Below are 26,353 nucleotides of genomic sequence, written 5' to 3' on the forward strand. Positions count from 1 at the left end.
TTGGGTTTGTTTTCAAATTCTTTGGGGATCTGTGTAATCTCTCTCTTTCTTTCTCTCGGAGGACCTGAGCCCTAGGACCATGCCTCAGGACTACCTAGCCCGATGACTCCTTGCTGTCCCCAGTCCACCTGGTCATGCTGCTGCTCCAGTTTCAACTGTTCTGCCTGCGGCTATGGAACTCTGAGCTGTTCACTGGACGCGCTACTTATCCCAGACCTGCTGTTTTCAACTCTCTAGAGACAGCAGGAGCGGTAGAGATACTCTGAATGATCAGCTATGAAAAGCCAACTGACATTTACTCTTGAGGTGCTGACCCTCTACAACCACTGTGATATATTATTATTTGACCTTGCTGGTCATCTATCAACATTTGAACATCTTACGTAGAATGTATGCACACATGACTGTAAGTCGCTTTGGATAAAAGCGTCTGCTAAATGGCATATATTATTATTATTATTATTATTGGCCATGTTCTGTTATAATCTCCAGCCAGAAGAGGACTGGCCACCCCTCATAGCCTGGTTCCTCTCTAGATTTCTTCCTAGGCAGTTTTTCCGAGCCAACGTGCTTCTACACCTGCAGTGCTTGCTGCTTGGGGTTTTAGGCTGGGTTTCTGTACAGCACTTTGTGACATCAGCTGATGTAAGAAAGGCTTGAAAATACATTTGATTGATGGTGCATTTGTGTAACTCTTTATTTTAGGACCCATGATAAATCTTTTCAGCCTCCTTAAGGGGGAATTGTCGTGCCCTCTTCATGACTGTATGCTTGACCCTCCATTTCCTGTAGTCCATAATCAGCTCTTTCGTCTTACTGACGTTGAGGGAGAGGTTGTTGTCCTGACACCACACTGCCAGGTCTCTGACCTCCTCCCTATAGGCTGTCTCATCGTCGTCGGTGATCAGGACTACCACAGTCAGCAAACATAATGATGGTGTTGGAGTTGTGCGCGGCCACCCAGTCGTTAGTAAACTAGGACTACAGGAGGGGCCTGAGCACACACCTCTGATGGGCCAGTGTTGAGTGTGGTGGATGTATTGTTTGCATACCCTCAACACCTGGAGGCGGCCCGTCAGGAAGTTCAGGATCCAGTTGCAGAGGGAGATGCTTTGTCCCAGGGTCCTAAGCTTAGTGATGAGCTTGGAGGGCCATATGGTGTTGAACCCTGAGCTGTAGGCAGTGAAGAGTATTCTCACATACAGTGCCTTGTGAAGGTATTCACCCCTCTTGGCATTTTTCCTATTTTGTTTTCTTACAACCTGGAATTAAAATGGAGTTTTGAGGGGTTTGTATCATTTGATTTACACAATATGCTTACCACTTTGAAGATGCAAAATATTTTTTATTGTGAACAAACAAGAAAAAAAACAGAACTTGAGTGTGCATAACTATTCACCCCCCGAAGTCAATACTTTGTAGAGCCACCTTTTGCAGCAATTACAGCTGCAAGTCTCTTGGGGTATGTCTCTATAAGCTTGGCACATCAAGCCACTGGAATGTTTGTCCATTCTTCAAGGCAAAACTGCTCCAGCTCCTTCAAGTTGGATGGGTTTCGATGGTGTACAGCAATCTTTAAGTCATACCACCGATTCTCAATTGGATTGAGGTCTGGGCTTTGACTAGGCCATTCAAAGATATTTAATTGTTTTCCCTTCAACCACTCGAGTGTTGCTTTAGCAGTATGCTTAGGTTGTTATTTTCTTTAAGCAATGTATTTTTTCTGGCCACTCTTCTGTAAAGCCCAGCTCTGTGGAGTGTATGGCTTAAAGTGGTCCTATGGACAGATCCTCCAATCTCCACTGTGGAAGTTTGCAGCGACTTGAGGGTTATCTTTGTTGCCTCTCTGATTAACGCCCTCCTTGCCTGTTCTATAAGTTTTGGTGGGCAGCCCTCTCTTAGCAGGTTTGTTGTGCTGCCATATTCTTTCCATTTTTTTAATAATGGATTTAACGGTGCTGTGTGGGGTGTTCAAGGTTTCAGATATTTTTGAATAACCCAACCCTGATCTGTACTTCTCCACTACTTTGTCCCTGACCTGTTTGGAGAGTTCCTTGTTCTTCATTGTGCCTCTGGCTTGGTGGTGCCCCTTGCTTAGTGGTGTTTCAGAACAGGTGTATATGTGGCACACAGGTGGATTTTATTTAACTAATTATGTGACTACTGAAGGTAATTGGTTGCACCAGATGTAGGTGATTCAACTATCAACTATTTTATGTATGTCCATTCGATGAAATCCAAATAAAAATCCACTTAAATTACAGGTTGTAATGCAACAAAATAGGAAAAATGGCAAGTGGGATGAATAATTTTACACTGTAAGGGTTCCTCTTGTCCAGATGGGGGAGTGCAGTGTATATCCGTTGAGGCAGTATGCGAATTAGAGTGAGTCCAGGGTGACCAGCCTTTTAAAGCATCTCCTGTCTACAGATGTGTGTGTTACAGGACCACAGTCATTTAGAGAGGTTACCTTTGTGTTCTTGGGCACAGGGACTATGGTTGTCTTCTTGAAACATGTAGGTATTACAGACTGGGTCAGGGAGAGGTTGAAAATGCCAATGAAGACACTTGCCATCTGGTCAGCGCATGCTCTGAGTATGCATCCTGGTAATCTGTCTGGCCCTGCGGTCTTGTGAATTTTTACCTGTTTAAAGGTCTTACTCACATCGGTTAAGGAGTGCGTGATCACACAGTTGTCTGTAACAGCTGGTGCTCTCACACATGGTTCAGTGTTGCTTGACTCGAAGCGAGCATAGAAGGCACTTAGCTTGTCTAAAGAGTGGTGTTGAGGCTACATAGACCATTGCAAAAAAGTGGGTTTTAATCAGTTATTTGGTGATGTGAATATATTTAGTATCGTTTCACGATTTACATTTTTCTGGAATTCACTGAGTAGGATGGTCCTCCCCTTCCTCTGAGGAGCCTCCACTGCTAGTTACACAGCTTGTGTCTGATAGGCAGAGGTTGATATGAAGAAATGAAATCTCGCGTCTTGTGACGGCCGGCCGCCCAACAACCTGCCCGCTCGACCCTATCCCCTCCTCTCTTCTCCAGACCATTTCCGGAGACCTTCTCCCTTACCTCACCTCGCTCATCAACTTATCCCTGACCGCTGGCTACGTCCCTTCCGTCTTCAAGAGAGCGAGAGTTTCACCCCTTCTGAAAAAACCTACACTCGATCCCTCCGATGTCAACAACTACAGACCAGTATCCCTTCTTTCTTTTCTCTCCAAAACTCTTGAACATGCCGTCCTTGGTCAGCTCTCCCGCTATCTCTCTCAGAATGACCTTCTTGATCCAAATCAGTCAGGTTTCAAGACTAGTCATTCAACTGAGACTGCTCTTCTCTGTATCACGGAGGCGCTCCGCACCGCTAAAGCTAACTCTCTCTCCTCTGCTCTCATCCTTCTAGACCTATCGGCTGCCTTCGATACTGTGAACCATCAGATCCTCCTCTCCACCCTCTCCGAGTTGGGCATCTCCGGCGTGGCCCACGCTTGGATTGCGTCCTACCTGACAGGTCGCTCCTACCAGGTGGCATGGCGAGAATCTGTCTCCTCACCACGCGCTCTCACCACTGGTGTCCCCCAGGGCTCTGTTCTAGGCCCTCTCCTATTCTCGCTATACACCAAGTCACTTGGCTCTGTCATAACCTCACATGGTCTCTCCTATCATTGCTATGCAGACGACACACAATTAATCTTCTCCTTTCCCCCTTCTGATGACCAGGTGGCGAATCGCATCTCTGCATGTCTGGCAGACATATCAGTGTGGATGACGGATCACCATCTCAAGCTGAACTTCGGCAAGACGGAGCTGCTCTTCCTCCCGTTCCATGATCTCGCCATCACGGTTGACAACTCCATTGTGTCCTCCTCCCAGAGCGCTAAGAACCTTGGCGTGATCCTGGACAACACCCTGTCGTTCTCAACTAACATCAAGGCGGTGGCCCGTTCCTGTAGGTTCATGCTCTACAACATCCGCAGAGTACGACCCTGCCTCACACAGGAAGCGGCGCAGGTCCTAATCCAGGCACTTGTCATCTCCCGTCTGGATTACTGCAACTCGCTGTTGGCTGGGCTCCCTGCCTGTGCCATTAAACCCCTACAACTCATCCAGAACGCCGCAGCCCGTCTAGTGTTCAACCTTCCCAAGTTCTCTCACGTCACCCCGCTCCTCCGCTCTCTCCACTGGCTTCCAGTTGAAGCTCGCATCCGCTACAAGACCATGGTGCTTGCCTACGGAGCTGTGAGGGGAACGGCACCTCAGTACCTCCAGGCTCTGATCAGGCCCTACACCCAAATAAGGGCACTGCGTTCATCCACCTCTGGCCTGCTCGCCTCCCTACCACTGAGGAAGTACAGTTCCCGCTCAGCTCAGTCAAAACTGTTCGCTGCTCTGGCTCCCCAATGGTGGAACAAACTCCCTCACGACGCCAGGACAGCGGAGTCAATCACCACCTTCCGGAGACACCTGAAACCCCACCTCTTTAAGGAATACCTAGGATAGGATAAAGTAATCCTTCTCACCCCCCCTTAAAATATTTAGATGCACTATTGTAAAGTGGCTGTTCCACTGGATGTCATAAGGTGAATGCACCAATTTGTAAGTCGCTCTGGATAAGAGCGTCTGCTAAATGACTTAAATGTAAATGTAATGTAAATGTAAATAACTATCACAGAAATGTAATCATCTTTGGTCGCCGAATCAAATATTGAACAATGTTGTGGTTTAAAACATGTGTAATAATAACAGGACAATAAACAGCCAATAGCCTACTATCATTGTACACTTAGCCCAGGATTTAGTATGATAATTTGGACTGAAAATCACCATACTGTTCTAATTTGAAATCTTCTAAAGTGTTGACCACCCAAGAAGTCAGCAATTGTCATCCAGTTTCATAAGCCTACCACTTTTAGCTTTGATGAGTGGTCTTGGCCATTGTGGAGAGGTTGGAGTCTGTTTGATTGAGTGTGTGGACAGGTGTCTTTTTATAAAGGTATCGAGTTCAAACAGGTGCAGTTATTACAGGTAATGAGTGGAGAACAGGGGGGCTTCTTAAAGAAAATCTAACAGGTCTGTGAGAGCCGGAATTCTGGTTGGTAGGTGATCAAATACTTATGTCATGCAATAAAATGCAAATTAATTACTTAAAAATCATACAATGTGATTTTCTGATTTTTGTTTTAGATTCCATCTCTCACAGTTGAAGTGTACCTATGATAAAACAAATACAGACCTCTACATGCTTTGTAAGTAGGAAAACCTGCAAAATCAGCAGTGTATCAAATACTTGTTCTCCCCACTGTATATGAAACTACTTGATTAATCGATAGTTCCATTCTCCCCAAAATCTTCTTGTAAGATCCCCTCAAATGCCAGTTGGATTAGTTGAGCTTTCCTCAGGTGTACTGTAGCATGCTTCTTCTGTGCTGATTGAACACGTTTGTCAAAGTGGAAAATTAGTTCTCACATGTAGCTGTGGATGCCCCAATCATGACCACTATGATTTCATTCTGAATATCGTGTGGCGTGTATGTGGCATTGTGGGGTATGGTGCTAAACACATTAGCAAGTTCTTTGTCTTTTCGGAGAGTATATTTCATCATAGACAGAAAAAGTCCACTGACTCTATCGCGCCCAATGTCCCCCTCTGGTTGCTGATTTGAAACGAGGAACTCAATAATGTCCACATTGGCTGACACACCAATGTTCCCATAGCACTTTGAACTTGTTTTTATTTCCACAGTGCAATACATTTCAAATGCTCTTTGCTTGATGCGTGCCTAGCGAATTGTTTGGTACTATCAATAGCATGTTTCCAGTTAGAATACCCATCATGGATGCAAGCCTTGTCTGCATTAGCATTGGACCTAACACAGAAATTTCGCCATGAGAAATAAAATGCTGCTTCTGCAGTAACCGAGTGTTCGAGCCATTCTCTTCCTATGAACCAGCTGGGGTAGGATTCTAGGCTGACCTGGGCTGGCTCCTCTGTTCCAAGATCAGCAAGAAAAGTTGGAGGTGGAGGGGGCTGTGGAGCCATTATCCTGTTGCCACTGGACTTGGTGGTGGCCTCAGCAGTGGTGTAAAGTACTAAAATAAAAATACTTTAAAGTACTACTTAAGTAGTTTTTGGGGTATATGTACTTTACTTCACTATTTATATTTTTTACAACTTTTAATTTTACATTCATACATTCATAAAGAAAATAATTTCCCCTGACACCCAAAAGTACTTTTTACATGTTGATTGCTTATCAGGACAGGAAAACGGTCTAATTCACACACTTAAAGAGTAAATCCCTGGTCATTCATATTGCATCTGATCTGGCGGACTCAATAAACACAAATGCTTTGTTTGTAAATGATGTCTGAGTATTGGAGTGTGCCTGTCACTATCTGTAAATTTAAAAACAAAAAAATTGTGCCATCTGATTGCTTAATATAAGGAATTTGAAATGATTTATACTTTTACTTTTATTACTTAAGTATATTTTAGAAATTACATTTACTTTTGATACTTACAGTTGAAGTCAGAAGTTTACATACACCTTAGCCAAAAACATTTCAACTTAAAGTTTTTCACAATTTCTGACATTTAACCCTAGTAAAATGTCCATGTCTTAGATCAGTTAGGATCACCAATTTATTTTAAGAATGTGAAATGTCAGAATAATAGTAGAGAGAATGATTTATTCCAGCTTTTATTTCTTTCATCACATTCCCAGTGGGTCAGCAGTTTGCATACACTCAATTAGTATTTGGTAGCATTGCCTTTAAATTCCTTAATTTGGATCAAATGTTTCGGGTAGCCTTCCACAAGCTTCCCACAAGTCTGGTTCATCATTGGGAGCAATTTCCAAACGCCTGAAGGTACCATGTTCATCTGTACAAAAGCAAGTATAAGTATAAATGAACATACAGATGAACATACTTCAGTGTAAGAAGAGCAAATCCATCCCAGAACAACAGCAAAGGACCTTGTGAAGATGCTGGAGAAAACAGGTACAAAAGTATCTATATCCACAGTAAAACGAGTCCTATATCATCATAACCTGAACGGCCGCTCAGCAAGGAAGAAGCCACTGCTCCAAAACCGCCATATAAAAGCCAGACTACGGTTTGCAACTGCACATTGGGACAAAGATCGTACTTTTTGGAGAAATGTCCTCTGGTCTGATGAAACAAAAATACAACTGTTTGGCCATAATGACCATCGTTATGTTTGGAGGAAAAAGGGGGAGGCTTGCAAGCCGATGAATACCATTCCAACCGTGAAGCACGGGGGTGGCAGCATCATGTTGTGGCGGTGCTTTGCTGCAGGAGGGACTGGTGGACTTCAAAAAATATGTCATCATGAGGAAGGAAAATTATGTGAATATATTGAAGCAACATCTCAAGACATTAGTCAGGAAGTTAAAGCTTGGTTACAAATGGGTCTTCCAAATGGACAATGACCCCAAGTATACTTCCAGAGTTGTGGTAAAATGGCTTAAGGACAACAAAGTCAAGGTAATGGAGTGGCCACCACAAAGTCCTGACCTCAATCCTATAGAAGATTTGTGAGCAGAACTGAAAAAAGTGTGTGTGAGCAAGGAGGCCTACAAACCTGACTTAGTTACACCAGTTCTGTCAGGAGGAATGGGACAAAATTCACCCAACTTATTGTGGGAAGCTTGTGGAAGGCTACCCGAAACATTTGACCCAAGTTAAACAATTTAAAGGCAATGCTACTGAATTCAAATTGAGTGTATGTAAACTTCTGACCCACTGGGAATGTGATGAAAGAAATAAAAGCTGAAATAAATAATTCTCTCTACTATTATTCTGACATTTCACATTCTTAAAATAAAGTGGTGTTCCTAAGACAGGAAATTCTTACTAGGATTAAATGTCAGAAATTGTGAAAAACTGAGTAAAAATGTATTTGGCTTAGGTGTATGTAAACTTCTGAGACTTCAACTGTATATGTAAAAACAAATATATTTTTACTTTTACTCAAGTATGACAATTTGGTACCTTTTCCACAACTGTGCCCCGGTGGTTTGATGCTGCTGCTGCTCATCACTCTCCTTATCCTTTGGCTTTATTTGGGTACTTTGGCAAAGCAAATTTATAATTTCCATTGTGGCAGATTAGCTGGTTTGAGCTAGCTAAATAGGCTAAGGCTAACACTTTCTACAGCTAGCTAAAAAGCTAACTAAACTCTGTAGTGGTGGGGTATGAGGAGGGGGATGAGTGAAGCAATGATAAACTTGACCCTGGCTTTATAAATCAAAATCAAATTTCAAAGGTTGAGGTGTATCACATTATTTACTTAGCCTACCACAGATGAGAAACATTTTTTTCTACTTTTTATGGAAACCCAAAGGAGTCATACCTAACCACCCCATTGGCTTTTCATAGCCCCCCTACACACACTGCGGTGCTCTCTGTCCATTGTGCTGACACAGTGAAGCGGAGATACAGATTTTGCGCCAACCTGTCACTCAATCATTCAAACAATCATATTTGTATAGGGACATAAAACTAAAACTGAAGGGGCTAAGCTGCCTTTTGCCCCCTCATGGAGCTGGGCCCAACACATATATGCATATTGGCCTATATACACTGTGTACAACACATTATGGACACCTGCCCTTTCCATGACATAGACTGACCAGGTGAATCCAGGTGAAATTGGTGGTCACTTGTTAAATCCACTTCAACCAGTGTAGATGAAGGGGAGGAGACAGGTTAAAGAATGATTTTTAAGCCTTGAGACAATTTAGACAAGGATTGTGTATGTGTGCCATTGTAACAGTATAGTCCCCTCGCCCATACCCGGGCGCGAACCAGGGACCTTCTGCACACATCAACCACAGTCACCCACGAAGCATCGTTACCAAGCATCGTTACCCAAGGGGAACTACTACTTCAAGGTCTCAGAGCAAGTGACGTAACTGATTGAAATGCTATTTAGCGCACACCGCTAACTAAGCTAGCCGTTTCACATCCATTACACTCACCCCCCTTTTGACCTTCCTCCTTTTTCCGCAGCAACCAGTAATCCGGGTCAACAGCATCAATGTAACAGTATAATTTTAAACCGTCCCCTCGCCCATACCCGGGCGCGAACCAGGGACCTTCTGCACACATCAACAACAGTCACCCTCGAAGCATCGTTACCCATCGCTCCACAAAAGCCGCGGCTCTTCCAGAGCAAGGGGAACTACTACTTCAAGGTCTCAGAGCAAGTGACGTAACTGATTGAAACGCTATTTAGCGCACACCGCTAACTAAGCTAGCCGTTTCACATCCGTTACACCATTTCGATTGTTATTGGACAAGACAAAATATTTAAGTGCCTTTGAACGGGGTATGGTAGTAGGTGCCAGGCGCACCGGTTTGTGTCAAGAACTGCAACACTGCTGGGTTTTTCACCCTTAATGGTTTCCTTTGTGTATCAAGAATGGTCCACCACCCACAGGACATTCAGCCAACTTGATACAACTGTGGGAAGCATTGGAGTCAACATGGATTAGCATCCCTGTGGAACACCTTCGACACTTTGTAGAGTCCATGCCCTAACGAATTGAGGCTGTTCTTAATGTTTTGTACACTCAGTGTATCTATAATTCAGACATAGCAAAAACATTTATTGAAATAAAATATATTACACTGAACAAAAATCTAAATTCAACATGTAAAGTGTTGGTCGCATTTTTCATGAGCTGAAATAATATATTTTCCATATGCACAAAACACTTATTCCGCACAAATTTGTTTACATCCCTGCTAGTGAATATTCCTGTCTGTAATAAAGCCCTTTTATGGGGGAAAACTCATTCAGATTGTCTGGGCCTGGCTCCACAGTGGGTGGGTCTGTGCCTTCCCAGGCCCACGCATGGTTGCACCCCTGCCCAGTCATAAGAAATCCATAGATTAGGGCCTAATTCATTTATTTCAATTGACTGATTTCCTTATATGAACTGTAACTCAGTAAAATCTTTGAAACTGTTGCATTTATATTTTTGTTCATTATACAATATATGTATACATTTGTGAGTGGGGAAAAATGTACAACATTTACATGTACATCAGTGTTGTTGGATTGATTTACATGTTATTTGGAAATACATGGATAAAGGGTACAAATTACATAACGTTTATAATGCTTAACATCATTTCTAATGTGTGTCATCATGAAGTTGTTACTTTGTTTCAACTACTATACAACTTCCATATTATTATATCCGGGAATTTTATTCTGGATGATTTATAGTTTCTTTATTTCCCTGCGCAATTTAACTGTCGTTCGACCTTTTTTTTCCACTCTGCCCAGAATAATTTTGATATAACTAGCAGGCGTTGCAATTTCGGAATCTGTCCTTGTATGATGGCGGACGAAAATTTCCACTGGAGAAACCGCAACGCATAGCCTACCCTGAATACGGAAAAAAATGAAAAAATAAAACTAATAAACCGAGCCCGGACGGACTGTAGCCTACACCTTCGTCAAAACAATCGGGCTCATTCCGGAAGATGTCAAGGTTGCAAGCTCGGAAATAAAGCTGTTTTGATTTTGATCATTTGAGAATGAATACCGGTAACTCATTTGATTTCAAAGCGTTATTTGTACAGTCACCTCTTGTGGATGAGGAGGATTTTGGAGCTCGAGCAAGCCTACTCGCATGAGCTGCATCATTTTGGGAGGTAGTCAAACCATTCTTTTTCGTTTTTTCTGATTTAGAAATCCTGAATTAAAAAAATGTGTACAGGCCGCGGTTGCTGATAGTTCACTCGACTCGCTCTTCATAATGACTGAGGGTGTCTGTTTTCAAGCTAATGCATGTTTGGTGAGCATTTATCAAAAGCAATGGTGTGCTGGCTTTAGTTTCAGTCACAAATTATCTGTGATTTTAGACAGCGATTTCGAATAAAGTTTTCGAGTAAAACTCAGCTGTCTGCACTGGCTAATTAACCCAGTGGTCGATTGTAACTGATGAATTGTAGCTTTGGAAGCGTGTTGGAAGTTAAAGCAGTGAAGGACGAGGAGGAACAGTCTGAAAACAACCTTGCAGCCAGCCATGTTTTGTGAAATTTGCTTCAATTTTCTCTCACATTCCATAATCATATCAATTGAGTCGTGACAGTGTTTGTTGTGATAAAGCGTAGGCTATTTGGTTCAATCGGTCGACATGAAGACAATGTTTCCAATTTCGAATATATAATTTCTACTTCTGTTTTCGAAAACGGGGTAGGATTTTAATTCATTTCATTCTGAAATTGGCGACACCTGTCGGTAGTTATTTTGTGAAATTAAGAAATTCCAATTAATTTGTCGTTTTAAACATTTTATTGTAACCTTCGTTTTTAAAAACATTTTGTGACATTCATTTTCGTTAATTTCGAAGCACTTTTTGAAAAGTAAGCTGCATTGGTAGCCTATGATTACGACCTTTGACCGTATGAACGTTTGCAGTATGAACGATCTTCTTTTTTACTATTATTGTAGAGCATAATTGGTAGATTGCACGAGCTGCTGTTTGAGTGCATGTAAAAAAGAGAAACTGTTTGATACATTGCATATGGCCTCAGTCTTGAACCAGATTCGTTCTATCATTATGCGCTCTTTGATGTTGAATATGACAAACTAGGAGTAGCCTAGGCCACAGTTTGAATCAGGGTGTGTCAACTCCAATGACGTTTAAACCAAAAGTTTGAACTACTATATAGTTTTTGTAAATTTCAATAGTGACTATGTCCTTAATTTAAATAGCTTACCAATTCGCAGCATCATACTTAAAATAAACTATATAGACTGTCTTACTCCATTAACCCAAGATCTTGACCGTATTAATCCATTGTTGATGTAGGCTATAGCCTACAAACAATGTAGGCTGTAGCATCACAATCTGTTTTAGAACTAATGTCAATCTAAAAGTAGACTGTTAACCTTTGTTTCCACAGTTTAGATGCATTTGAGTGTTCATATTTACCCAGTCCTATCAAGCTTTAACAAAGTGGCAGGCAGGGTCTGGCTTTTGAAAGGGTAGATTGTGGCCTTGATACTACTAACATCCTCTCTGATGTTGATTGTAATTGTGAGAAAGTGTTTTTGGTAGGCTACCGATATAGTAACAATCAGCCTAATCTTTAGGCTGGGTGTGCCTTTCCATAGTATTAAAGAAATGATGACATCTAAGCTCCTAGATGTAGATTGGAAGAGAGGGTAAAGAGATGTGGCAACAACACTGTAATGTAAGAGCTTCTGGATGTCACCCATGCTGACATTCTTATATAAGAATTCCATTTGCAATATACAATAGAATTGTGCTGTTTGAAAGGTCAAGGTTGCCCATCTTGAATTAGTTTTATGTGTTTTGAGAAAGTATATAAAGCAAATTCGTGTCATGTTCTGCTCGAATGATGAAATATGGTTAACAAGGAATACACCGGACTTGTGTCTAAACTTTGGAAATAAAACAAACACTGCCCAAATCAAAGGGAGCAGTATAGAAAGGAGGACCAATGCAGAGGATGACAGTCGGCACATTTTAGGAACAGGAAATACAATCACAAGCAATTTCTCTTCTGTTTTACATTAATCTTGTGGACACTAAACAATTTCCCAAATAGGATGGTTTGTCTATGTAAGTAGATCTGAGGGAGCCATTTTAGTTTGGTCATTTTGGCACTCACCTTCAGAACTGGACTGTGAATTTTGAAGTGTTGGTGGAAATGTTGTACTTTGCATGCTGAACCTGAACCCTGACCTTTTCCCTCCACATTCAATCTAATACAAAATGCTGTCTATGAATTACATCAGGAAATTCCAGGTTTTTAATTGAAGAGAATGAATGTTATGAATGACAGGAATATTATTATTATTAAACTTCAGAGCAGCCAGGTAATGAAAATCATTTAGGATTTGTTGTGGTGTGAGGTTGCATTAAAGTGAAAGGGACCTTTTTATAGACCAACAACATGCAACTTGAATTGTACATTTTGATGGTGTTCTGTGCTTCATATATAGTATATGTTAATACATATTAGTTTGTGGAACGTATTCTCAAATGTTTTAACTAATAGACCTAAACTATTTACCCACCCAGGTGACAGACACTGTGGCTTGTGGGATCTTGGTAGAAGGGAGACACAGGACTGTGCAAGACAGCTGTTTGCACCAAGAGGTACTGTAGGGTGTAATGGTCTGCTTGTGAAACCCAAAATATCTGCTTCCCCAATTTAAACAAAACAACTCAATAGGTCTGTAGAGAGATGGAGACCAAACCCTGTTGTCAGTTCATAACAATTAATGAAATCTTGACCATCTTTTACTAGCTAGAACTTGGTGTCATTTACTTTTGTCTAGAGTGCAGTCCAAACTTTATGTAGGCATAGCTGTGTTTTTAGGAGGCCTTGTTGCAATGTAGGTAGGTGTAATCCTTCCTTCTGAGCATTTGGATGTTCTTGCTGAGAGCTACGACAGCTTAGCAATTACAGTTGCTAGTAACTTTTTTCTTTCTTCGTTGTTGGCCAGGTAAACGTTGGCATCTCTCCAAATCTCCCAGACGCATCAGCAGTTACCTACCTTTTATGAGCATAGTTGTCCAGATAAGTCTCTGAAAATGACATCACTCGAGTTAGGGCCAGCAGGATAGTATTTCAGGTTTGGATGGCTACATGAAAGCGCTTTTGGCATTTTGTGAGTTTGTGTATTCTGTGCATATTTCCCCCTCTACTTAAAATGAACCTTATTGGTCTCATGAATAATTCATAAGGACACTCAATTTCTGCAGCAAAGATGAATTAAGGCCAGTCTGTACAGTGGTTTTATGCACATAGGAAGTGTGTGCTTTTTGTGTCAGGTTTCTAACGGTTTCAGGGCTCAGGTTGCCTTTCTAAAAATACTATTTTATAAAGATAATTTAATTTCTGTGGAACAGCGGGAAAGTCTCCTCTTGCGCTAATGAATCTATAAATCACAATGGAGCAGGTTTACCAGACCTGCCTCAGCCTGCACTGCAATTTAGATTTTCATAAAAAATGTAATCTGCCAGCGTACAAGGGCTTAGCGGCAGACCGGATGCCGCCCTGAATTTCTAATTTTAGGGCTGCTCTTTCAGGATTTATTTTTGTATAATTCAAGTCCGCTTTTCAAAATCTCTAGTTATTAAATTTTAATTCACAGCATTAACATATAAATTGAAAAGTTTTTATGGGGGTTTGGAGCGCATGTGGATGGAATTTTACGAGTTGACGCAGTTCTGTTTCCAGACCATTCCGGCTAATAGAAGGAAATGTTGGAGGGAGAGAAAAAAACGATTTTCCCATTTCTCTGCATTATTGCTTTTTTTATTTTTTTATCGTTGGTTGGAAGCCATCTTGAGAGAAATTTATTACACCGAGGGGGCTAGGAAAATGTGCTTTTGATTAAGGAGCGAGGGAAAGCATTCAGACTGAAATAGGTTTTGGTCATCCCTGTGGCTGACGATATTCTACTCACCACTGATACTCTTCTCTGCATAGCAGGAATATAGGGAACCAATGTATTGATTTTAATCACAGGAGGTTGGTGGCACCTTAATTGGGGAGGACGGGCTTGTGGTAATGGCTGGAGCGGAATGAATGTATTTGTATTTATTATGGATCCCCGTTAGTTCCTGCCAAGGCAGCAGCTACTCTTCCTGGAGTCCATGGTTTCTGTGTTTCATGCTATTCCATTCTCTCCAGACCAGACGTTATTATGAGCTGTCCTCCCCTCAGCAGCCTCCACTGATTTTAAATGTTTTTTTTATTCATACATATTCAACCAATTTCTATACTCTTGTTTCTCTTATTTTGTATCAGAATTGGTTTAGTAGTGCATCCTTTGTTCTGTTATTAGCCCATCATGCCTGTCCACGTTTAGCCTTCTATTTCAAGTATCTTGACCCATCTTGATGCAATGTTTCATTTATTTTTCCTCCAATGTTGACCTTTCCGACATCATTAGCATTGAGACTGATTAGCTTAGTAATGTAGTCTAGCACAAATATTATGTTTAATATCCATGCAATGACATTTAACAGCTGCCCTCAATCTTGAGGAAAGCAGGCGTCTATTTAAATGGGGATATTTCATGCTAAACCAGTGTCATAACATGCAGTCTCGTATACACACACTACACACTGCCTATTGCCTAAAGAAAGCCCTCCTATTGAATTGATGCTGCTTTGATCCGATGTGATATGACACGTTTTCAGAAGGATCTGGTGGAGTATTTTCCTATTTCATGGTTGATATGACAAACGGATCTGGTATAGTATATTCGACCAGATCCTTTGGAAAATGTGTTGTCAGCCATGAAATCTGAACATTTTAACCATGAAACAGGCATTTGAATAATTTATGAAATGGGAAAATCATCGTCTGTTTTCCTTTGTTGGTTGAACCAGTTGTGTGAAACAAGGTTAAAAAAACATTGACGGGAAAAATGTTTTGGTTGTCGTGCTTCAATTACCTGAAGTTGCAAGAGGTAAAGCTTCTGGGATCAATAAAAATGACAGATGGCAAGTTTCACATTTTCAATTTGATAGAAAGAATACAGCAAGCCATTTTGTTTGCAGGGAAATATACTAAGGTTAGGCTATACAAAATGGAAGCGTAATTATGGGTGCCAAAACGATTCATCAAGACTCTGAAAGATTTCAGCCTATTTAGAAGCATGAAGCAGTTGAATTGAAATAGGCAAATTCTTCAGACTTATATATCCGGTCGCTTCCCCTTTTCTCTTTTAATGTTGAATTGACCTTTTTGTCTACATTTTAGTAAAACCCGTTGTAATGGGCTACATTAATGCATGAGAAATGTGCTCAATATACAACCATTTGCTCATTGATTGATTTTCATCCATTTAAACCATAAGAGGGGAGTGGAGATCAATGATGCCTTCCCAGAATTCAGTTGTTCTTTAGTCAATGTCCATACATGCTATTTCCAGGCTGTTTTTGAAGTGTTGTGACACGGTGCTTTTGACATCTTGGAAGTAGGCCCATTTCAGATTCGGAGCATTGGATTATTTGGACACGTTCTGTGTTTTTCTTCCTGATCTCGATTGATTCTGGGAATGGTCAAATTCCATAATGTGAATAGCAAGATGTCTAAATCATCATAAAAAAAAGTCAAGATGTTTGGACTATCATGCCGTTGTAGTTATGTGATGTAATTATTTCAACAGTGAGGGAAGGGAAAACCTAAATTAGCCCCTACACGAGGCCTACAACTTTTTATTTATTTAACCCTTATTTTGACTAGGCAAGTCAGATAAGAGCAACTTCTTATTTACAATGATGGCCTACCAAAATACTTCCTGGGGGATTAAAAATATAGGACAAAACATGCATCACGACATAAAGAGAGACCTAAGATGACAACACAGCATGGTAGCATGACAACATGGTAGCAGCACAAAACATGGTACAAGCATTATTGGGCACAGACAACAGCACAAAGGGCAAGAAGGTAGAGACAACAATACAGGTGAAAATATCTGTATCTGTAGCTTGGTTTCCATCCAATAGGTGACAGATTTTCATGCGAAGCTTCTAAAATCAGCTTGAAGAAAAATCAGTATGTAACACTTTACTGCACACAATGTACTTTTTTTTGCCCGAATGAAAATCTTAAAGTTCAATGTGTTTTACATCACATTCTCAACTTGACTGATAGTTTTGCTATTTAACGCAATAGTTTTTGTGCCAAATGGGCCTACGCTGGTTTTGACACTTGCGCTTTAGCCAGCAGCTCGCACATACAGTGCAGGTAGGCTAGTATACATGCTGAGATTATTCTGGATAAGAGCGAGAACATTTTAATTTGTCAAATGGTGGTCAAGCATCGATCATCATGTCACCAGAATAAGGCCCTCAATTTTTATTGGAAAGGAGCATCAAGCTCATCACTGTGCATTTTCACCACCCTGTGAAGTTCATCATAACTTATTTCATCGGCAGCCTTAGTGGGAGGACCACACACCATATAATCGTGACTTCAAGTTTACTTCGAGATGATGGTTATTATATCAATATTTGTGCCATTTGTTGCATAATTAATTTAACAACCCAAAAAGATCCCACCATATCGAACTATCGGCATTTATAAAAATGTCCAGAAACCTGTTTCCGTCACAGCTGTTGTGGTGATACTGTATGACTCGTCTAAAAATGTGGCTGTGTGACCTTATGAGAGAAAGTGCATGAAATGGCATATTATTTTATAATGTAGCTTGTTTCTCAGAGGCTGCAAGATATATCTTCAGTTGATCCTATTTCATCCATGGTTGTTTTTTTGTTTTTTTCACCTTAAGTTATCACAAATTTGACCAGATGAATTGCATGATGATGATTCCAGCGCAGACGCAAACTAGTCTCAACTAGCCCAGTCTATTTATCAATAACTCATTCACATCGCTGCCGACCAAGCAGCACAGATTTAATGCCTACGTGTTCTAATTTTGTGAAAAAATGTATCACATTCTGCCATTTATGGTATGAAATCCAATCATGTCCAGCTCTGAGAGGGATTTCACATTTAGTATTTTTCTTCTTGGCTGATATTCCCCTCCATGTAGCTTCCTGCTTCCACTTGTTCCAGATAGGACTGTGTTTTTGTTTGAAATAAAGCTCTCGTCATAATTTCCAACACAACATGGCGCACAGCCGTGACACGGCTGCTGCTGAAATGAACACTCAGCCGTTCCCTTTGCTTCCCAAATTAGCTTTTACGGCCTCCAATCTGCCCAGGCGTGTTGAATTGAATTGGCCTCTTTTGAGGGAGATTAGAATTTCCAATGTTTCCATTGGCGGTTAGCTACTCTTTGCAGGCATCATTTTATTGAGTAGGCTAGATGTCAGGGGCGGTTAGTCATTTTACATTTATTCTAATGCTGTATGAGATTAGTATAGCCTCAGCCCATTAAACTGTTGAACCCATGCAGATATGAAAAACATGGCGGTTCTCCCACTGTCCATTTCTCTACCAGATCAGGAACACCATGACCAAGCAATGTAGACTAGATTTCAAAATGAGGGAAGTGCGGCATGAAACAATGGAGCATGAAACACATTTCAATTAGGCCTAATATTTGTTTAACAAAGTTTTATTTTTATGACATTGTAGTGTTGAACCAATGCCCTTTTCAATATGGCCAGCTCTGTTTTGAAGGAGCACTTGAGTAACCAATTGCCATCCAGCAATACTCCCTCCACAGCTTGGTCACCTAAATAGAAAGTTCTGCACAATTATTCATATTTAGGGTGACAAACTGCAGCTGCACATGTAACTCTGATCTGTTTTAATAATTAGCGCCAATGTCGGTCACTTATCGCTTCTAAGAAAAGGTGTGTTAAATATTATTAGTGAAATTCTCATCTTTCCACAAAAAAAATCAGTCCTCCCGGTTATAACTCTGTTTTGTTTGGTTGCATTTTATGCGTCCCCTCTTGAATGGAGTCCCCTCATAGTACTATGGTACTTACAGTAGAAGGCTGGGTCATTTGGATGTTTCTGAAATTGGAGCACCTGGGCACTATGGATGTATTGTCATCATAGGTCACCCATACACAATGAAGCACTGTGCTGTAGGGCTAATTATACATTATGATCATGCATATCTCCCATCTATTCCCCTGCTATTTTTGGCAAACTACATTGTCACGAGTCACCTATTTTTATTTATTTATTATTATTTTTTTAAACTTTTTTTTATTTTTATAGATACCAGATTTGGTATCCCTCTTGGTTAGAATAGACATTTTCATCTCAATAACAATAATGTCCATATGGAGACAATTTTTGAGAACCATAAAATGTCCCTTTCTGTTATTGGTACACCAGACTACAGCTCTCTCTCAGATGTATGTTGGTCAGGCATATGGAAATCCCAGTTTGTGGGTGTTACTGAGTGTCAAGTGCCTTGCCTTAGAGCTGTCTAAAAATAGTTTTTTCAGTGCTCGGTTGCCTTGATGTTGTCCCTTCATGTTGTATTTGAACTGCACCTGTTTCAAAGAAAAGCAGCTGTTTTTGGCGAGGTCGATTTAGTAAATCTGTATTGTTTGTTTCTCCTCTTTCCTGGCTGTCTGTTTCTCTCACACATTCACACACACACACACACACACACATATTCACACACACACACACACACACACACACACACACAGCCCTAGGAACGCTGGCCCTGAGTAGTAGGAGTCATGAGTGCTCAGGAGGTGCCTACCAATCCTGCGCAGGAGCAGGTTGACACTGGGGATGGAGTCCCAGATGGCCCCACCGCTACCCCGACGACCACCACCCTCGCTGTCCCGGTCACAATAAAGAAGGAGCCTGGCACGCAAGGGACCAGTAATGGGAAAGATGTGCCTGCCGAGATCTGCGTGGTCCTCGGTGGAGGAGGAAAGTCTCGCAATGACCAGACCCAGGGTATGACCCCTTAAACACATCACCTTCCACTCCACACACAATGTGCAGAATCATTTTGCATCACCCTCTGTGATGCAAAATTAGTTTTCACATTTTAAACCATGATGTAAAAGGGCTGACCCAAAACTAACAAACCCAGACTGTAGGAAAGAGGACCGCCTTTCAACACATGTTCCTGTCATTTTACCTTCTCCCTCTACATCTGCACTCTTCTACATGAGCTATCTCAGATGGAATGTACAGTATTCATACCCTTTGACTTATTCCACATTTTGTTGTTATAGCCTGAATTCAAAATGGATACTTTTTGGATATTATATATATATATATATTTTTTTTTTTTTTACATCTTCACACATTACTCCATAATGACAGCGAATACATGTTTAAAATGTCTGGTTTTTTGCAAATGTATTGAAAAAGGTCATTTCTGTATTTCAAAGTATTTACACCCCTGAGTCAATACTTTGTAGAAGCACCTATGGTGACGATTACAGCTTTGCACATCTGGATTTGGGGATTATTCTTCCTCGCAGATTTTCTCAAGCTCTTAAATTAGATGGAGAACGGCGGTGAACAGCAATCTTCAAGTCTTTCCACGGAATTAAAGTCTGGTCTTTGTCTGGGCCACTCGAGGACTTCCACATTCTTGTTCTGAAGCCATTCCAGCGTTGCTTTGGCTGTATGCTTGTTGGAATGTAAATCTTCGCCCCATTCTAAGGGTGTTTGCACTCTGAAGCAGGGTCTCAAAGGTTTTGTCTGTATTTGGCTCAATAGATTGCTCCCTATATCCTTACCAGTCTCCCAGTCCCTGCCATTGAAAAGCATCCACATAGCATGATGATGCCACCACCAGTGTTATAAAATATCTACGCGAAATTACTTTAAAGTCCTCTTAAGTAGTTTTTTGGGGTATCTGACCTTTACTAATTTTGACAACATTTACTTTACTATATATTACTACATTCCTAAAGAAAATAATGTACTTTTTACTCCTTACATTTTTCCTGACAGCCAAACACTTTGTGACATGAAAATGGTTCAATTCACACACTTATCAAGAGAACATCCCTGGTCATCTCTACTGCCTGTGATCTGGCTGACTCACTAAACACACATGCTTTGTTTGTAAATGATGTCTGAGTGTGTCCCTGGCTATCCATAAATAAAACACATGGTGATGTCTTGTTTGCTTAATATAAGGAATTTTAACTTTATTTATACATTTTAATACTTAAGTATACAGTACCAGTCAAAAGTTTGGACACCTATTCATTCAAGGGTTTTAATTAATTTTTTATTATTTTATACAATGTAGAATAATAGTGAAGACATCAAAACTATGAAATAACACATGGAATCATTTAGTAACCAAAAAAGTGTTCAACAAATCAAAATATATTTTAGATTCTTCAAAGTAGCCACCCTTTGCCTTGATGACAGCTTTGCACACTCTTGGCATTCAGCTTCATGAGGAATGCTTTTCCAACAGTCATGAAGGAGTTCCCACATATGCTCAGCACTTGTTGGCTGCTTTTCCTTCACTCTGTGGTCCAACTCATCCCAAACCATCTCAATTGGGTAGAGGTCGGGTGATTGTGGAGGCCAGGTCATCTGATGCAGCATTCCATCACTCTCCTTCTTGGTCAAATAGCTCTTAAACAGCCTGGAGTTGTTTTGGTTCATTGTCTGGTTAAAAAACAAATGATAGCCCCACTAAGCTCAAACCAGATGGGATGGTGTATCGCTGCAGAATGCTGTGGTAGCCATGCTGGTTAAGTGTGCCTTGAATTCTAAATAAATCACTGACAATGTTGCCAGCTAAGCACGATCACACCACCACCTCCATGCTTAATGGTGGGAACCACACATGCAGATATCATCCGTTCACCTACTCCACTTTTCACAAAGACAGGGCGGTTGGAACAAAAAATCTCAAATTTGGACTTGCAAAGGACAGATTTCCACTGGTCTAATGTTCATTGTTCATGTTTCTTGGCCCAAGCAAGTCTTTTCTTCTTATTGGTATCCTTTAGTAGTGGTTTCTTTGCAGCAATTAGACTATGAATAACTGATTCATGCAGTCTCCTCTGAACACTTGATGTTCTGTTACATGAACTCTGAAGCATTTATTTGGGCTGCAATATTGGATGCAGTTAACTCTAACTTATCCTCTACAGAAGGGTCTTCCTTTGCTGTGGCGGTCTTTAAGAGTCAGTTTCATTATAGCGCTTGATTGTTTATCGACTGCACTTCAAGAAACTTTCAAAGTTCTTGACATTTTCTGTATTGACTGACCTTCATGTCTTAAAGTATTGATTACTGTAATTTCTCTTTACTTATTTGAGCTGTTTTTGCCATAATATGGACTTGGTCTTTTTACCACATAGGGCTGTATTCTGTATACCATCCCTACCTTGTCACAACACAACTGATTGGCTCAAGAACGCATTAAAAAGAAAATGCATTTCACACATTAACATTTAATAAGGCACACCTGTTAATTGAAATGCATTCCAGGTGACTACCTCATGAAGCTGGTTGAGAGAATGCCAAGAGTGCAGAGCTGTCAACAAGGCAAAGGGTGGCTACTTTGAAGAATGTCAAATAAATCAAAATATATTTTAAAACTTTTTGGTTACTACATGATTCCATATGTGTTGATGTCTTCACTATTATTCTACAATGTAGAAAATATTTTTTTTTAAAACTTGAATGAGTACAGTAGGTGTGTCCAATCTTTTGACTGATAGTGTATTTGAGCAATTACATGTATTTTTGATTCTTAGGTATAGTAGACTTTTACTCTAGTATTTTACTTGGTGACTTTGACTTTTACTTGAGTAATTGCCTATTAAGGTATCTTTACCTTTACTTGAGTATGACAATTGGGTACTTTTTCCACCACTGCTGTTAAACGGGGGATGGGCTGTGCCTGGTTTCTCCAAACATAGTGTTTTGCATTCAGGCCAAATGGTTATATTTTTGTCTCATCAGACCACATAATCTTTTGCCTTATGCACTGTCTTTCTCGTGCCTTTTTGCAAACTCCATGAGTGCCGTCATGTGCCTTTTTCTCTGGAGTGGCCACTCTCCCATAAAGCCCAGATTGGTGAAGTGCTGTAGAGACTTGTCCTTCTGGCAGGGTTCTCCCATCTCAGCCAAGGAACTCTGTATTTCTGACAGAGTGATCATTGGGTTCTTGGTCACCTCCCTGACCAAGGACCTTCTTATCCGGTTGCTCGGTTTGGTTGGATGGCCAGCTCTAGGCTGGGTAGTTCAATATTTTTTTCCCCAATGATGGAGACCTCTGTGCTCTTGAGAACTTTCAACACTCTATAAATGGTTTTAGACCCTTCCCCAGATACATACCGCATCACAATTCTTTCTTGGAGCTCTACGGACAGTTCCTTGAAATTCATGGTATAGTTTCTGCTCTGACATGCACTGTCAACTATGGGACCTTTATATAGACACACAAATGTCTAAACATTTCAATTTGTCATTATGGGGTATTGTGTGTAGATGGGTGAGGAGAAAAACATATATTTAAGCAATTTTGAATTCGGGCTGTAGAGTCGAGGGGTATGAATACTTTCTGAAGGCACCATCTATTTACTGAGCAATGAATTATCTGTCCCTATTTTAGAAGAAAATGTGGTTTGTCAATTCTCATCTAATATCTGTTTTTAACAGATAATTTATTGTCTGTGAAACAAGATGGGAAATGTCTGTGAAACTAGATGGGAAATGTATTTCAGTCTCGACTAAGTAAAATATTTACTTAGGTCCCCGAGGGGGAGGTTTCCCGGACACAAAATAAGTCTAGTCCTGGACTAAAAAGGAAACTCAATGGCGACTCTCCATTGAAAATAATTTTAAGTCTAGGACCAGGCTTAATCTGTGTCTGGAAAATCACAGAGAGTGTTTAGGTACGATGTTGTTACACACAGAGATCTACGTTTATTAGGTACAGAAATCTAGTACTGGGTTGGACCCCCCCCCCCCCCCCCCTTACCTCCAGAACAGCTTGTATTCTTTGGGCATTGATATGCTGCTCAATTGGTTTCAATAGACCTAATGTGTGTCAGGAAAATATTCCCCACACCATTACACCACCAGCCTGTATCCTGACTCTGCCATCAGACCAATGGTATCAATGCACTCAACTATTGTAGCATTTTCAACCATCTCTGTATTGCTTTTCCTCTGTCACACAGGCTCCTATGTTTGTGGGATATGCGGGAAGAAATATAAGTACTACAACTGCTTTCAGACGCACGTCCGTGCCCACAGAGGTAAGGAAGACCTGCCCTGAAACACTAAGGCTTCTTTGTGTGATGACATTGGAAATGTTTGATAAGATTAAAATAATCAACTCAAGTCACTACAGACATGATTTAATAGCACCCAATTTTTGATAAACCCCCCCCCCCCTGCTAAATATATATATATGGCATGATAATGCAAGCCCCGATCCGAAAGTCACATGAATCCAATTTTGGGGACCTAAAATTGGATTTGTGGCGTAATGTTATGTTTGGGGCTCATTTCTTATCATTAACTTGTCAGCTGCATTCATCCGCTAATACTTTAGAAGTACCCCCCTCCTTCCTGACAACCATAATTTTTAATGTGAGCGATGCCAAGTGTTGTCTGAGATCCGAGTGAGTCGAGCTGTTGTTATAAGCGTAGGCGCCACGCCAACAGCAGATCTCTTATGAATATGTCTCTGTCTTTCCCCCCACAGAGTCCGATAGCATGCCAGGGGAGGGTGCACCACCAGCTCCCAACAGTGAGTAAACGGATGTGTATGCACACGCATTCACATGCACAAACAAGCACGCGCTCACGCATGAGCATACACACCGACTCACCGGTGTGCACATGTATACACAGGCGCACATCTACAGTGCCTTCAGAAAGTGTTCACACCCGGTGAATTCTTCTACATTCTGTTGTTACAAAGTGGGATTAAAAGGGATTTAACGCCCTAGAGGCGATTGACGACACTGTGTGTGTAAGTAACAATGCAAAAATCCACGTAAAAAAATCTGTCATTTTAAACTAGATATCTGTTGTTTTGCATTGGAAAGACATCCAGAAAATCGGTCTTCTCACGAAAACGTCTGTAGCTTCTGAACAGTTTGACCGACATATGAGACTTTCACGAACACTATGGCGTTCTCCTTTTTGCTTATTTTTGTCTACCAAAATGTGTCACGGGACTCATCTGAATGTAACCGCTACCGATTTAAAAATGTTTTATGGAAGTGTGAAGGTAGTGTTTGTTTCTTTGGGCTATAGTAGTAAAGGCCAAATTAAATATTTTAATAAATATATATGTCATGCCTAAAGGGGTCCTAAAATTCATAATCAAATAGCTAAATAATTCATAGTTTGAACATCTTAAACCATACCATATGTCAGTGTAGACCCCTTCCCCCCCATGAATATTTTGTTGTTGATCTACACAAACTTGGAAGAAAAAGGGGGAAAAAACAAACATTAATACGCTGCATTCAGAAAGTATTCAGATCCCTTGACTATTTCCACATTTTGTTATGTTACAGCCTTATTCTAAAATGGTTCAAATATATATCTATATACAAGTGGGGCAAAAAAGTATTGAGTCAGCCACCAATTGTGCAAGTTCTCCCACTTAAAAAGATGAGGCCTGACATTTTCATCATAGGTACACTTCAACTATGACAGACGATGAGAAAAAAAAATCAGAAAATCACATTGTAGGATTTTTAATGAATTTATTTTGAAATTATGGTGGAACATAAGTATTTGGTCAATAACAAAAGTTTATCTCAATACTTTGTCATTGCCAACAAAGGGTATATAACAGAGGTCAAACGTTTTACGTGAGTCTCCACAAGGTTTTCACACATTGTTGCTGTTATTTTGGCCCATTCCTCCATGCAGATCTCCTCTAGAGCAGTGATGTTTTGGGGCTGTTGCTGGGCAACAAGGACTTTCAACTCCCTCCAAAGATTTTCTATGGGGTTGAGATCTGGAGACTGGCTAGGCCACTCCAGGATCTTGAAATGCTTCTTACGAAGCCATTCCTTTGTTGCCCGGGCAGTGTGTTTGGGATCATTGTCATGCTGAAAGACCCAGCCACGTTTCATCTTCAATGCCCTTGCTGATGGAAGGAGCTTTTCACTCAATCTCACGATACATAGCCCCATTCATTCTTTCCTTTACACGGATCAGTCGTCCTGGTCCCTTTGCAGAAAAACAGCCCCAAAGCATGATGTTTCCACCCCCATGCTTCACAGTAGGTATGGTGTTCTTTGGATGCAGCTCAGCATTCTTTGTCCTCCAAACACGACGAGTTGAGTTTGTACCAAAAAGTTATATTTTGGTTTCATCTGACCATATGACATTCTCCCAATCTTCTTCTGGATCATCCAAATGCTCTCTAGCAAACTTCAGACGGGCCTGGAGATGTACTGGCTTAAGCAGGGGGACATGTCTGGCACTGCAGGAGTCCCTGGCGGCGTAGTGTGTTACTGATGGTAGGCTTTGTTACTTTGGTCCCAGCTCTCTGCAGGTCATTCACTAGGTCCCCCCGTGTGGTTCTGGGATTTTTGCTCACCGTTCTTTGACCCCACGGGGTGAGATCTTGCGTGGAGCCCCAGATCGAGGGAGATTATCAGTGGTCTTGTGTGTCTGCCATTTCCTAATAATTGCTCCCACAGTTGATTTCTTCAAACCAAGCTGATTACCTATTGCAGATTCAGTCTTCCCAGTCTGGTGCAGGTCTACAATTTTCTTTCTGGTGTCCTTTGACAGCTCTTTGGTCTTGGCCATAGTGGAGTTTGGAGTGTGACTTTTTGAGGTTGTGGACAGGTGTGTTTTATACTGATAACAAGTTCAAACAGGTGCCATT

General features: G+C 40.9%; 1 protein-coding gene across 1 annotated transcript in view; it reads left to right on the forward strand.

Annotated features, from left to right (window-relative positions):
- The first annotated feature begins 10,378 nt into the window (after positions 1–10,378).
- LOC124006816 (zinc finger protein 618-like) overlaps positions 10,379–26,353 on the forward strand; it is a 44,751-nt gene continuing 28,776 nt past the window's right edge. The window contains exons 1-4 of the mRNA XM_046316990.1: positions 10,379–10,701; positions 19,191–19,449; positions 23,670–23,747; positions 24,200–24,244. Coding sequence (XP_046172946.1) covers positions 19,224–19,449; positions 23,670–23,747; positions 24,200–24,244 — 349 coding nt within the window. The 5' untranslated portion in view covers positions 10,379–10,701; positions 19,191–19,223. The remainder of the gene's footprint in view (positions 10,702–19,190; positions 19,450–23,669; positions 23,748–24,199; positions 24,245–26,353) is intronic.

This window comes from Oncorhynchus gorbuscha, linkage group LG20, assembly GCF_021184085.1.
Source record: "Oncorhynchus gorbuscha isolate QuinsamMale2020 ecotype Even-year linkage group LG20, OgorEven_v1.0, whole genome shotgun sequence".
Taxonomy (NCBI): Eukaryota; Metazoa; Chordata; class Actinopteri; order Salmoniformes; family Salmonidae; genus Oncorhynchus; species Oncorhynchus gorbuscha.